General features: G+C 38.9%; 1 protein-coding gene across 1 annotated transcript in view; it reads right to left on the bottom strand.

Annotated features, from left to right (window-relative positions):
* mei1 (meiotic double-stranded break formation protein 1) overlaps nt 1-15,760 on the bottom strand; it is a 30,640-nt gene that overhangs the window by 14,178 nt on the left and 702 nt on the right. Inside the window, exons 3-21 of the mRNA XM_028985919.1 lie at nt 15,489-15,539; nt 14,948-15,021; nt 13,939-14,044; nt 11,737-11,928; nt 10,871-11,034; nt 9,175-9,289; nt 8,654-8,773; nt 7,724-7,823; nt 6,539-6,673; nt 6,330-6,444; nt 6,167-6,237; nt 5,837-5,978; nt 5,149-5,260; nt 4,924-4,984; nt 4,164-4,252; nt 3,271-3,430; nt 2,850-3,000; nt 2,153-2,428; nt 322-496 (exon numbers count right to left, since the gene is read on the bottom strand). Of these exons, the coding sequence (XP_028841752.1) occupies nt 322-496; nt 2,153-2,428; nt 2,850-3,000; nt 3,271-3,430; nt 4,164-4,252; nt 4,924-4,984; nt 5,149-5,260; nt 5,837-5,978; nt 6,167-6,237; nt 6,330-6,444; nt 6,539-6,673; nt 7,724-7,823; nt 8,654-8,773; nt 9,175-9,289; nt 10,871-11,034; nt 11,737-11,928; nt 13,939-14,044; nt 14,948-15,021; nt 15,489-15,539 (2,409 nt within the window). The remainder of the gene's footprint in view (nt 1-321; nt 497-2,152; nt 2,429-2,849; nt 3,001-3,270; nt 3,431-4,163; nt 4,253-4,923; nt 4,985-5,148; nt 5,261-5,836; nt 5,979-6,166; nt 6,238-6,329; nt 6,445-6,538; nt 6,674-7,723; nt 7,824-8,653; nt 8,774-9,174; nt 9,290-10,870; nt 11,035-11,736; nt 11,929-13,938; nt 14,045-14,947; nt 15,022-15,488; nt 15,540-15,760) is intronic.

The raw sequence follows: 15,760 nt of genomic DNA on the forward strand, positions 1-15,760 counted from the left end.
GCAGCACTTTCTGTTCAAACATACACAGAAAGCAGCAGTCACAAAAAGAAAAAAAGAACCATCAAAGTCAGCGTGCGTCTCAATTTTCTATCAACTCCCTAGGGAGATATGAGGGAGACAGTGAAGTAAAATAAGAGAAGGAGGATGATATAAAAGGAGGCAACATGCGAAGAGGAAAAATAGGGGAATGTTTTAAGGTATAGATGAGTGAAAACAGGGATGCAGTTCAGTTGACCTATTCAGTCCCTTGGGATGACAAAGGAAATCAAAACAAAGAGAGACAGACAGCTGGAAGACATTACATTGGAGGAACTAACTGACCTTTGCCTCCAGGACTGTTGGCCATCTCACAGCCGAGCTTCTGAAACACCTGCAGCAGTGCTGGCCTCAGGATGGAGGAGACGTCTGGGTCACTAAGGCAACCAGCTTTCACAAAACCTCTCAGTTCAGTCAAGGCATGAGCTGCAAGCACTGTATCACTACCACACATCATAGCCTACAACAGGGAGAAGGAGAAAAACAACAGTAACTACATATGATAAGTCATTAATTTCATAGCAATGCCAATACTGGGTCTCATGACAAAGCATAACTGAAATTAAATAATAAAAATAACAATAGTAGTAATGCATTTAATTTATATTGCCCTTTTCATTGCAAAATCTCAAAGGGCTAACAGAAGGGGAAAGGGAATTTGTCATTGACAACAGAATGCAGTTTCCCACCGATACTGTCCTGCGAAACAGAGAAAAAAAGACAGACATATTTGATAATAAACCTGATCCAAATTTCAGTATCAATATACAGATAACAAACATTTAAATCTCATAAAGCTCATCAGCAAACAAATACCTTGGATGGGGACAGGGAGGGGAGTCACCCAGGACAGAGTGCCAGCCCACCAAAGAGCCCACACACAAACACTGTTCACTCACACTCGCACCCATGGTTAATTTAGAGTCAAGTGTATATGCTTTTGGACAGCTTGAGGAAACTGGAAAACCCAGAGGAATATTTCAATCTCATCTTTGCTAATTGTATTAATTGAAATCTAAGCGGTATTCTGATCAAAATGTGTGCTACTTCTAGATGTACATGCTGATGCAATAATGCTTCAATCACAACGTGTGCTAATATATATAGTATGCCGTTTTCCACGTGGGTGTTAGATAGGGGCAGTGGTGGCCTAGCGGTTAAGGAAGCGGCCCGGTAATCAGAAGTTCGAATCCTGATCTGCCAAGGTGCCACTGAGGTGCCACTGAGCAAAAGCACCGTCCCCACACACTGCTCCCCGGGCGCCTGATATGGCTGCCCACTGCTCACTCAGGGTGATGGGTTAAATGCAGAGGACAAATTTCACTGTGTGCATAGTGCTGTGTATGACATGTGACAATCACTTCACTTTACATTTTACATTTACATATTTATATATATTCAATAGTCAATGCAAGATGTCAAAGTGTATGTTATTCATTGTTTTTAACAAGATTTGACAAAAATTTCTAAATCATTGAAACAATTAAAATTCACAAATGTTACATTTTTAAACCCCCCCATCGTTAGAAGCCTCACATCTGCTCGCTGAGCTCTCCAGCAAAAAACCAACAAAAAGCAACAAAACACACCAACAAACAACAAAAAAATTACTTGCACACCTCAGCACATAAGGCTTCTCCTCGCTACGAAAGCCTATCCCAGACAGCACATCTCCCTGACAAACTGGGAATTAGAAGACAGAATGCTCAATTTGTGTTCTCGGAGAGCCGGGTGTTCAAGCTGTGTTCTGGAGCTGAACTAAAAAGCTGCCTGTTTTTGGCCCTGTGCAGTTTCTCATTTCACAAGTCATCCTGCTGTAGAGGTCCTGTGGAGTGAATCTCATCTTTTGGTGTGGCTTCTATATATCTATCTGTGCATGAATCTTCCAATTCAACCTGGTACAGAAGACCCCCAGCCAATTAAATGAGAATTTTAAAAAAAGTATTTAACATTGTTAATATATATCTTCACGCCAAACAAATAATTTATTTATATGGGTTTATCGAATTTATATGGGTTCATGGAATTTCATACAATTCATGCAACTCATCAAATATATCTGATCTGGCTGATGTGTTCAATTATGTGTGCTCACAGGTCTACTCTACGCTCTCACCAGCAAAGTTAGGATGACACTTGAATTCTTCTGCAGGAGAGGAAGCAGGGGTGATGGAGGAGAGGTTGAGGAAGAGGAATAACTGCTTGCTGGTTCTGATGGATCCTCAGGTGAGCTCTGTGGCTGCCTGGAGAGCCAGAGCTCCATGAGTGGCTGTCCAAATTGCTCAGATAGAGCAGGGTAATGAAAGACAAAAGACAGAAGTGATGGGTGATGGGTGTAGAGAGTGGAGAAGGGCTGGGAAGAAAGCACCTTACTGATGCTGTTCAAAGGACCCTGAAGAGACAATGAGAATGTACACCATAAAGGTTGCAGTCTTTCCTTCACCCACACCCATCCCACATCCTTCCAGTCTTTCCTTCCCACTTACATCATAGTCTAAAACATATTTTTCCAGAGACTTGACTCCCTCACAATCTAACCACATCTAAAAAGACCCTAAGCACCTCCTCATCTAACACTGGTGAAGTTACTGCCCATTTATGAGAACAGTTATGCTGCTTTATGTTTATGTATTTTTGCTATGGTTGATTAGATCAGGTGGTTGACAACAGGACAACAAGTTTGAATGTTATACTGATGATTATGCATGAATAGTGTAGTCTAATGTAATGTAGTCTATGCAATCAATTCCACCTGCACAATAACATTTAACACTATTCTTAAGCATATAGTTTATTTCACAAAAACTGCCTACCCAGTCCAGTTCTGAACTTCTGTCCTGCGTGATGGAGAGAAGGTAGAGGGCAGAGCGTAGCACACAGGCAGGAGGGTAAGGATCCCCCTGTTCTCGCACTGAGCAGAGCACCCTCACCATACAAGCAAACAGCACTGAGTCAGAGAGGAACCTGAAGTACACACACGCCCACATGTACTTATATTACGGGAAGTGATTTCTGGTGTGCATTCTCTGATGTTACAGGGTTTGCTAATAGTGGTTTGCTAAAGGTTACACCAACTAGAACTGGGAACAATTTTTAAACCCAGACTCAAAACTCCATACTTCACTTATGCAGTTACCACAGTTTAAATGATCATGTCTACTTATATTATTTGGAAGTATGCCCGTTTGTGTGCAGTTATTTATATGCGTGCATCTGAATTTTGTCTTGTCATACCTATCCCCATACTGTAATGCTATGGACAGCAGGCAGACTTGGCAATGCTGTAAGTGTGGATGGGGCACAGGAGCTTCAAGCATTATCGAAGGCCACTCAGTCACATGTACACACAGAGATGGCAAAGACATCTCCAGCACCCCCAGCATGTCTTCTACATCTTCCAATATAAACAGAAGAAAGTATGTTAAAGAAAATGGGATATAAAAGGGAAAAAATAACTGAGTGAGCTAAAATAAAATTAGGACACAGAGAGGGTACACTATTAAATTAATCAAGAGAAGTGAGAGAAATCAAAGGGAGGGAGAAAAATGGGGAGGAGGGAGAAGAGAGAGAAGGAGGTTGCGGGAAAGAGAGGAAGTATAAAGTAGCCCCAGTGGAGCAATTTGCAGACTCACACAGACTCTGCTACATCTCTCAAATATGTATATTACCACTTCTTATTCCATTTCCTAGTTTAGCAATTATATATGTTCTGGGAGGAAGTCTCACACACACACACCTTACCTACACACCTGCTTAAGGAAAAATTTAGTGGAAAACTTGGGGGCATTATGAGTTGTAGGCTTTGTGAAAACATTTTTTCATGGGCTCATTTTTTTTCTGTCCAGGCTGCTGCTAGCTTGGAGTATCGATTGCTTTGTCCCTTGAATAATAAACAGTTGAAATAATAAGCTGTTCCATTTGATTCAACATGGCCTTGACCTCCTTTCCAGTTATGGCCCTGAGCAAGTTGTAACAACAGTATAATACAATCATAAGAGTCCATATTTTATTGTTTACTTTGTTTTTTTAACAGAAACAACAGAAACACATACATTAACACATGCACACACAGGCATATGTGTACACATGCATACAGACACAGACAAATGTATAAATGCAAATTGTACCTTCATGGTGTGAGTTGGATGGCTGAGAAAGCAGAGTTGCACAAAGCCTAAGCAGAAACCCACAGCATGCTGCATTCAGTCCAGGGTTCCTTAATAAAAAAAAAACAGGTTGAAATATAGAGCAGGTGCACAGACACCTTAATGGCAAAAAACAACTTTTACTGGTTTTGTCTTAAATTAGGTAAGACACAGCTGCTCATTTGGTGAACAGTTTGCTAATGGCTCAGCAGACAGACATTCACTAACACCCAGCAACCTGAGCAGCCCAGCACTATGAAACTACCCTGGCATGTCATTCTAAACATCCTTTTTGATGTTAAATATGCCAATTGATATACTCCCAATTAAACACTGTTTACATACTTTTATTTATTTCCACTGTGTTTGAGAAGTGCATTGCCATGTCTCTGTTCACTGCTCCTGTTAAAAGAACTGTGTTGTGTTTAAGTCTCAGCCGTTCGTTAGATGTCCCTAGATGTGAATCTGTGTAAATCTGAACTCTGTTTTGGGACCTCAATCCCTTCTGTGTTTGTTTTCTGTGTTTATTCATTTTATTCATAATAAATGTCATTTTGCTTATTTCGCTCAGTACCTTCTTCCCCGCTTGTGACAAACATGAGGTGTTTGAATGCATATGTGCTTGAATATCTGTACTGTATATTTAAGTGTGTGCCTATTGATGATTGTATTATGTGTTTTTCAGAGCACATCTAAGTATCTAAGCAAATGTATATTTAATGTAAGGCAATGCAGGCTGTACCTATTTCCTGCACAGAGCAGTCCTTTGTACTCCAGAGTTAGCCTGATGAAACCAGAAGATGCTGAACAGAAAGAAAGGTGAAACGTTTTGAGATTTGAGAGAGAAAAAACTAAAAGACAAAAAGAGGACATGAGGTGCAACATCAATACTGAATCTGAGTGAGGTAGCCCCTAATTAAAAACATCATCCTCACTGCTTCCTCACTTTTGACCTTTGACCTCTCACCCAGTTTGAAAGCAAATTCGGGCATGAAAGATGGTAGCAAAGTGAACTGGTTGGACAGTATGGAGAAGAAAGGCTGCAGTATCTGGGCACTTGGTACTCTTTCACATAGCTTCTGCAAACACAGATACATCACATATACACAATCATGTAAATTGTTTTATATTTGCAAGTGGCTTCTCATAAGGAGTGATAATAATATTAACCACTGTTTGTACAATCCTGATTATCCAATATCATGATTGTCCTAAGGTAAAAAAGCAGTCTAAGAATGCTGCAATGTATTAAAACACACAGCTTGCCAGGCATTGTTTTTTTTACTTAACCAGTGTCCATCTTGTTTCCTTCTAGTCATGGTATGATAGATACTGAGATTGGAAAGATTCAATTATGGTGAGCAAAATTAATGGTCAAAAAAGGCATTGCACAAGGTTATACAGGCTACACCTATTCTTACTACATATTTGCCATGTCTGGAAGTGTGTCTTTATGACTTTCTTTTGCAGTTGAACTTGTGCAGACTAATTCAAATTTTAAGTATATTCTGCTCAGTAGAGCAAAACACGGCATGTTTTGAAACCAGCAATTTAAGAGACTTATACTGCTAATTATAATGCTACTCCTTATACTGAATATACATTTATAAACTGCATACTGTGTGTGTGTGCGTGCGTGTGTGATTTAAACTCACAGTAACAGTAGGTATACAGGCATTATCACAGCAGCGTAGAAGACTCATGCAGAAATACTCCACCATGTCTTCACTATGCTTGTGTGGAGCCGTGAAAGCGTTCTGCTTTAGAACAGGATCAGAGGCACACTGCTCTGCCAGACTTCAAACATCAGCCCAAGCATATGCACACAAAGACACATATATACAATAATTATGTCTGTGCAGAAAACCTTTGCTAGGTATTGTTATTATATGCAATACATTTAAAGACAGTCAGTCTTTCTGATGAATAATGCACACCAGGGATAAATAATTAATGCCAGGGAAGACTCCCACTGGATGTCTGACCTGCAGGCTTGCTGAAAACACTGCAGGGCCAGCAGCAGAAATCCTCCAGTCTTAGAGGCCTGCATGTTCACCTGAGATCCAGTGAAGTCAGGTATGAAAAGTCAAATATTTAAAAAGAATCAATAGAAAAGTATATGCACAGTAAAGACAGATACACACTTACTGAAGATCTGTGTGATGAAAAGATGGGAAGGGGCAGTTCTGTGCATCTGATAATAACTGACTCTACAATCTTCTTTAGCTCATTATATTGCACTGGACTGGACTGATGATTCAGCCTTCACACAGAGCAGAAACAGAAAGAGCAGAAATCAAAGAGACACAATTCTCTGATAAACAGACACTGGTCTGATGTATGTTTGTATGTTTTACCTGAGGAGGGCAGTGGCAGCCTGCACCGCTTGTTTTGCCACTTGGAGGCATGAGGAGGTCACGCCCCCAATCACCACCTCAGTAACATCTATAAACCCCCTTCTACTGGGGAAGAGACGCACCGCCCCTGGATGTCTGCCATGAAAGAAATATTATCTTACCAACCTGACCAATGAACATTTACCCAGTAGATAAAATATTCCTACTGCACATAAAAGCCAATAAGATGTAGGATCAACAAAACAATCAACCCAAAATAATTAGCAGTGCAACCCTCTCTAATGGAAATAATTGGACTGTTGTGAAAATTGGATTTTGTCTGTGATCTGAACTTCCTCAGGAAGAACATTATTAGGCTGAGTGTAAGACAGAGTAGTAGTGTAAGTTCAATTGCACAATACTGCGCATGAGTGGCACTGATTTTCAAAAGCAGCTAGAAAATAGCTGAATGTGTTTATAATGCTTCCTTCTATAACAGTTTGTATGACAATAAGGGGAACAGAGTTTTGTTTAATCTGGCCTTATACAATATATAGTCAATAACACAATAAAAGTAGCTGTAATATCATCAGACAGTTTTTAGGACACTAAGAAACACAATGACATATTTTTTACAAAATTAACTAGATGGATGTTTCTGCTTTGTTTCTGCAAAGTCACAAACCAATAAAGACACACATTTTTCTACTGAAGGGTTTTGTACAATCCATCAATTTTAATGGGTTATTCTGGAGACAAGTTTTATTTAAATGTTAATTGACTGACCTAAAAACTGGCATACATCAGTCAAAATGTTCAGAGAAGCACACTAGTAGAAATGTCTGGTCTCTGAATAATTTAATGATTTGTAAAAACACTTTGCATAACTGAACCTTACTTTAAACTTTACATCAACCAAAAATGGAACTAATTTGCAATGCCATAAGGACACTTCTATCTGAATGGCAGATTAGCCTCATGCTTTAAAGTGCTCTGTTATGTACTAAGAAAGGATATGAAAAAAGTGTCTTAAAAGTCTTTAAAAAGCTGTTTGCAATTCACCATCTAGGAATATGTTGTGCATTAGGATGCAGTGTAAGCAACATTTATCACATTCAGAGTGAATTCTGTTTCCCAAACTGCTCCTGCACTGTGACAGGTCTTTTGTTTTGTTAGCCTATGGCAAGTTGATGCTGTGACCCTCACCTGTCCAGGATGAGAGTGAGCAGTTGCAGGCCCTGCTTCTGCACCTCCAGGTTGCTCAGTTTTAAAACATCCCTTAGACTCCGCACCAGAGGCTCAATACCTGACACACATTTATAAACACAAGCCTATTTGCACATGCAGACAAAATCTAATCATGTGTGTATTAGGGCTACACAATTATGGCCAAAATGATAATTATTTTATTCAATGTTGTAATCACGAATAATAATTGCAATCATTCATTATTTTAGGTAGACACATTGTTATGGGGTGGAGTTGAGAACATGAATAACGTTATTTGTTGAACACAAAATTTTGTATGAAATGTTATGCATTAATTCTTCATTTCCTTGTTATTTTAGCCATATGTATAGCCGTACCGCCAGAGAAGTGTGACTGAATGAGCTTGGAACACCATCCAAATATGAGGCCAGTACTGATGCATGCTGAGAGGTTGAATGCGACATCTAGTGTATATATCTATGGTGTATATTTCTATTAAGGTTGCCAACTTGCCAACAAATGAGAGATGCTTTTTTGAAGCTGTGCACGTCTCACTCTGTCACAATTTGAGGTTGCCTCTCAGTCTAAGCTTTAGTTCACCCCCTGGTGGTTGGTTATTTAAATGTAATTATCAATGTGAATTATCTTAATTTAATCATGGCAGCCAAAATTGTGACTGTGATTAAAATTCGATTAACTGGGCAACCCTAGTGTGTATAATAGGGCTGTCAAAATAAATGTGTTAATCATTTAAAAAAAATGAGCACCACAAATTTAGCTGTATTTTGTTTACGTTATGCTGAACATAACTGATGTACGCATTGAGTCAACTCTTAATGGTGGGTCTGTCTGTAACAAACAAAAATTTCAAACACAACATAACAGCAATCGTAAAGAATGCAGTAAAAATAAATCCTGAATCCTCACCGTAGACAGAGTGGCACTGGGAGAAGAAGAGTGGTTCTTCGGTCAGCAGCATCAGACAGCCATATATAGACCAGAGAAGAGCCTCCCTGTTACTGCTCCCTAGACGCTCAAACAGGAATTCTAGAGGGGAAATACATGAGGAATCAGAGCAGAAGACGGTGAAGGCAAACAAGAGATTTCCACTGAGATTTTTTCACTAAGTAGGACAACAGAAATCACACAACAGAATAATCTTTATACCATGTATGTAGCACAGCTACTGCAAAGACAGAGAAATAAACATTTTTACAGATGTTTCAAAATATGCATGGTAAAAATACATTCCAAAATATCCCTCTAATATGATGAAATCCAAATTATTCATGAGATCAACCTTTTGACCAAGTAGCTGAATTCAAGCTCAAATAATCTATTGCATCATGGGCCCATGATTGTTTTGTGATTGTTTTTTTCTTCTGAAGAGAAAATGACAGGCAATGAGCGAAAGGGAAAAAATGTGTTTAAATGGAGACATGGCTAACCAGGTATATCAGCCTTTATGAATGGTCCACAGTACTGGCTGGGGGAGTGGACTAGTACAGCTGCAATGCAGCGAGCGCTGCCAACTTGTAGTGCCTCATCTCTACTCAGCAACAGCTACAATATGACAAACACACACAAAACACATTTTTGTAAGGCAAACCTATCCAGTGAGCCCAAACTTTCTTACGATAAGTGATGGGCAAGTTATGAAATAATAGTAATAAATGTTATGATATTTTATTCCCTTAAACTACACATTAATCAATTACTTTCCAACACTTACAAATTCACCAATTCAAAGACCTTCAAGCTAGATCAGGGCAATGTGGTTTAAATTATATTATGCTGTTATAATTACATATATAATACATAACATATATGATGTTATAATTATATTTCATGAACATTTATTTTTGATATACTGCCAGTTGATATAATTCCAATTAAACATAGATTACATACTGTAATACTGTAAAAGTGCAACCAAAGGCCTTATATGCAACACTCATTTTGTAAGAATTTTCATCCAGACAGCAGGTTAAACCTCCACCATCAGTCATCAAATGCAATTTTGTCTGTGATTAGGCAGAATTGTATCAACACAAACATCATTTCAGTGCAAGTGAATACATTTGATTTTATGCAACAGTATTCAGTCTATTTGTCTACCAGATACATTTTGATTTACAGAACTGCCATATCAACAAAAGCTACAAAATTGCTTACACTTTTTCAAATCATTCATAGTTAATAGAACAATTAGGACAGCTGATTGACCATTGTCCTCACAGTTGACTGCCTGTTGAGGGAAGGTGCCCCACATTCCTTGAATTTGAAGAGGCAAATAACTGAAGATAAGTAATTAAGTGAGAAAGAATGGATGAAGCATATTTATGGCTCTCTAACCCTGTAAAAAGATTAAATGATTTTGAAGGTGGAACTGAAAGCTGACAGGCAGTGAAATGGAAAATCATGAGCTGCAGCTCTTTCTGCTACAGGCTCAACAAGAGGCTGAGCAGTGAGTAATAGTACAGAAAGACAGAATATGAAATGTCCAGGCATTAACAGCAAAATAAATATATAAATTGAGCACTGTGTCGGTCTCACTATCTTGATGACTTTGTGATATTGTATCAACTTTCAATATCATAAATCTGATTTTTAATGAATCACCTATAGGCTTAATAATAAAGAACTAATATAGTATCAGGACTAAGTAAATAGTTCCCAATACCTAGTTATGCAGCATTCAATCTGAAAATGGCCAAAACTACAGGACTCCTTTAATTAGAAATACATACAAATAGCTAAATTCAATCTAAAAATTTGTCAAATATCAAGTTTCTGTCAGTCTTTACATCAGTGTGTAAACATTAAACATTTGTTGTTGTTAAAGTGTGTTTCAGATTTTAAATACCAATTTCACATACCATTCTCAAATAACTTCATTCAGTTTTATTTAACATTTGTACATATATAGTCTATATATATAGACTTCAAATATATACTGTATATCACTAATACATATATCTATTCACTATTCATTGTTAAATAGAGCCATGCCACCACCTGAGTCAATATAGTTTGCCAACTGTGTAGCATTTCCATCTGTCTGAACTGGCTAAGTGGTTATCAGTGAAAGGATGGATGAACAGAGTGATGGATGGGTCAAAGGATGGATTTGATGAACAGCACCTTTTTGAGGATGAGAGGCAGTGAGCAGTGCTCACCACAAAGCTCAGTGTATTGGGGACTTTCCATTGGGCTCATGATATCATAGTTGACTAGAGCCTCTTGCAGCTCAGAGCTCATCAACACAGCGACCACCTCACCCACATTCAACATTTGATGTAGGAGGCCTGAAAAACACAGAACACACATATGAAAACTGTCCCCACTGTCCCCACACACTGCTCCCTCAAGGGATGGGTTAAATACAAAAACCACATTTCATTGTGTTGAGTGCTTCAGAGTGCTTCACTGAGTGCTGTGCTGTGTCACATGTGACACCTAGTCACTTTCACTCACTTCTTTACACTATGAATTAGCAGTGCACATTCTTGTACTATCGTTCTATTTTGTTGCCATTGATTCCATTCAGCTTTTCCTTCCCCAGTGTTCTATCTCTCCCCTGTGTTTTATGCTTAACCTTGAGTTCACACTTGGTGTTCATGTCTTCTCTAAGAAACTAGTAGCACCACCAGTAGTTCTAAGCAAATTCTTCCAAGGTTTTTGCTTTTGGATTTAACAGAGCTCTGATTATCTCTCAGGATTAAAATAGCAAGGTGTGCTCCAGGTTATAATGTAGGAAGTGCCCAAATATTGACTGTTTATACACAGATTACAGCCACAGTTTCTTTGTGAGAAGTGACACTATTTCAAAGAAAATAACTTGACAAGCCAGTTTGTTTGGCTGATCTTTGCCCTTGCAGAATCTGTTTGTACAGGAACTCTTGGCAGCACAACATGATTAGATCCTATGATGAAAGAATACCTGCTTTACTCTTTTTCTCATATACGTATAATACTAAATGTGAAATGAGCAGAAGTATGTTGAATACCCAGGCTGTTGATGGTGAGATGAGGGGTACAAGCATTAGCCAGTGTCTGCAGCAGGGACAGAGCCATTTTGTCTCTGAGAGCTAGGGGCACAACCACTGCACACCACAACCTCTTTAGCACGTAGCACACCGAGGCCTTCAGCTCTTCATCTGGATACAGCAGGCCAGCAGTCAGCCACTCCAACAGTCCAACTGAGTGAGATAGAGCAAAATGGGTACAAAAATGTTATTAGTTAGTGCTGTTTAATATACAGATTTTTAAAATCCATTTACCATCCCAAAACATTATGAATCAGCACTACAAACAGCTATATTGGGATAAAGTAAGAAAAATAATGAAAAACGGAAGGCACCAGTTAGAGAGCAAATCTTGCAGCTGCACAATGGCAGGTGTATGGTGGAACAGACTTGGTTAAACTCTGGGGAACACAGGCAGCAGAACAGAATATATTTGGAGGGGAGAAAAAGACAAAAAATGGAGCACAGCCTCCAGTATGTTTAACCTATAAACAATAAGCAAGCATGGGGGTTGGTGAGGAGAGCAAGAAAAAATCAACAGAAAGGGATATGGATAGTGGGGGAGAAAGGGAAATGGAAAGTGGGAGAACAAAAGAGAAAGATAGAGAGAAATAGAGAGAGAGAGAAAAAGCTTATCAGGCAATAAGCAGGCCTTTCAACACTGAGAATACATTAACAAGGGAGAATAACAAAAATAAGAGCAAAATAAGCAAAATAAGCCAGAACAAATAAGCAAAGTGCAGCTGCTGTGGGTATTGAGGGATGCCCTAGTGTTACAAGATATGTGAGAGTATGTGTGTGCTGTGTGCTAAACACGTGATACACTGTTCAAGAGCACTTACACCCAGTAGTAAAAACAAATTGGGGGATGATGGATTTTATTGTTTATCAAACATATTTTGTTCTGATGACAGTGCATGTGGCTGGAGTGTACCATTTTTCATTGTTGTCAGCAAAAGCGTAATTAATATATTCTTCTATCCTAAAACAACATGCATGGCGCGGATGTCATGTGTCAGATACTCAGATCAGCAGTCTGGTTTATAATTTTTACTCAAATACTGGTGCGTGCTGCATTCCAATTGTAGCCGACTAACCCTATAAAAATGCGTCATGAATCTGCCAATTATTGTCCTTGCAGGCATGCTGTAGTCCTACGCTGGGTGAATTGGAAGAATGTGTCTTCACAGGCACAGAGTAGTGGGCCCCTCCCCACTACCTCCGCACTGTCTTGGCTGGACTCTGACCTGATTGATGATGACGGGTAGTGGGGAGATTTACCGGGTGAAACGGGGAGCGATGGGGAAGATGAGCTTTCCTGTATCTTTACCCAAGGGGGAGATGTAAGCGCAGTAAAGACAAGCCATTTAGCTAGTTGGATAAAGAAGATGAGGGTGACAGATGGGACCTGTTGTGGGAGGAAAATGGGCCCAGTGAGGATGAGAATGGCAGCGGAGAGAATGACTGGGAAGATCAGGACGTGAAAGAGGCTCCATGCAATGGTGTAGATTTCAGGCTAATATTATACATGGTATCTCTGCAGACTGATATTATATAAACTTAAGCACACATACTAGAAACTAGCATGCCAGTGTGTACATAGTTGATTTAGTGGCACAGTGTACTTGAGCATGTTTGATGCTGGTAGGGCCAGACGACAGGAGAAACAGGTCCTGTTCCCTTTGGCTGTTCTCTGTGGCTGTCGTTACCCAAACGACAGCACAAGGGCAAGCTGAGTGATGGGTTTCTGAGTGACAGGGAACAAAGTGCTATAGTGCCATTCCACTCAGTTCTGGCTATTGAAAATCAGGGAACATAATTCACATCACCTGCATTTTTCCTACTACCCACACACCTTCACCTGGGCTAAAAGGCTCACAAATTCACAAATCCCGACAATCAAGAGGTTACTCATTTCATTTCACTGAACATGCTTTTTTCCTCTCTGAGAACATTGTGCTGTGACCTCAGTCCTCGGTTTAGAAAAGTTTTTTTAAGGGTTGGCCTTCAATTCACATCAGCCTCTAACATAAACAGTAAGTTCTTACATTTGTATAGTGTTAACTGACACTTCAGGTCAGAGTGAATTGTGTAAATTAGTTCTGTACATGTATGCTATTTTCTAGATAATATTGTACTTGATCTATTAAGTGCATATTGTTAGTATTACGGTATGAGTATTACCATAGTTAGAAGCCAAAAACTGCAGCACAGCAGGAACAGCATCCACCAGCTTACCCAGGAATGTAAAGGTGGGCATGAAGCCTTTGACACTGCCCTGTTCACACAGCTGTAGTGGAAGAGAACAAAAGTCTGAATAAACTATGTGGTTTTTGTATGCAAAACAGTAGAATGTGCCCCTCGCCAGAATCAATTACCAAATCAATTACTCTCAGCCATGGCTAATTTTCAGTTTCAGACTGTGTTCTGACTGTCTAATGTTCATTTAAGCTATTTCAGACAGATGGGCCCCATGTACAGTTCTGGGGAAAAAATAAGAAGCTAAATGTTGACCTGAGGACAAAAAGTTGTTCATAGTTGTTCATACCTCATTATTGCAGACACACACCACATGCCTTGTTTGCGCTAATATGGTTTTTCAAGCTAAAATGCATTATGCTTGCCAGTTAATAAAATTACATGAGAACCTATTTTTCCAGCATTTAACATTTAAAAAGATTATTGTTTAAAAAAAAATATTGTCCTGCTTTGCCATATACTCCATATTACTTCGTATTTTCTGAAGCGGAATCATTTCATCAAGTACCATTGGGAAAATATGGCCATTTTTTAAAATAGGTCAATCAGTTCTTGCTTTCTTTCTACTCTCCTGTGGCCTGATTTCTAGTGTGGCTGGTGCATTATTTATGCTCAATCCATTTTATCTGAATAATCTGTTATCATGACTGAAATGACTGAGTACACTGCTATATCATTAAACAAATGATGACAATTTTCTCCAATAAGTTGCAGACACTAATAATAAAGGTTGAATATGATGGAAATGTGATATTGTTGTAGTACACTATTATCAATAATGTTCGATAATGTTTCAGTCAATGTGTTCTGTCAATTTGGCTCAAATAAAAAAATTAGGGTTGACAGCCAAAGGCACAATTTAAATAACAATGTGTCCAGTTAGTGAACAAAAAGCACTTATAAAACTGTTCTTCTTTGTTTCTGCAGTCCTCACCTGTTTGTGTATGTTAGTAAGAATGTTCTGCACAAACTGCTCCCTCTGGAGCTCCAGGAGCAGTTGAACCAGTACTAAAAACACACACACATTAAACAGGTTCGTTGATTGCAAAAAAAATCCAGTACCTAAACAATAACTGAGGAAATTAGGAAAACATGCTCATTACAACTGGGAAACTCTTTTTCTCACTTCTAAATAAAACAATTGTTTTAATTTGTAGGATAGGGTTTTCTGCAATCATTTTGTGATTGAGTGTTAAGTGCACAAATGAGTGGAGCAAACACATGGAGCATCACGCTCTCTTCTTAACACTGCTACTGCCGCTCAACCCAGGCACCTTGCTGACATCTCCACCCAATTTCACAAACAATATACAGCACTGACTGAGTGCTGATGAACGATTTAAGCATAAAAACTGTCATTATGCAAAAGTGCATAAATGATCCAATGTATGTAGCCATCAATATAATACCCTACATATCACAGCTAAATACATTAAATATTCATTTTGAGCTAAATCAATGGCTTTCATTCTCACCCTGAACAGCCTTCTCAAGTGTGGTAGGATCTTCTTCAGTATAGAGCATTCCTACAGAAGGTTTAGAAGGTAAAAAGGCTTGACACAATTAATTGTGTTCTTTCCAATATAATCTCTTAAAAGCAGGCTCCTTAACAGAAAATCTTCAAAATATCTTCACTTGTAGCCAGTGTTACAAGTTACATAATGTATGAGTTTGAGATAAATAAATCTGACTCAAATGCGGCATTAGTTTCTACAAAAAACAGATAGCACTGCCTAGATACACATTT

This window comes from Denticeps clupeoides, chromosome 7, assembly GCF_900700375.1.
Source record: "Denticeps clupeoides chromosome 7, fDenClu1.1, whole genome shotgun sequence".
NCBI lineage: Eukaryota > Metazoa > Chordata > Actinopteri > Clupeiformes > Denticipitidae > Denticeps > Denticeps clupeoides.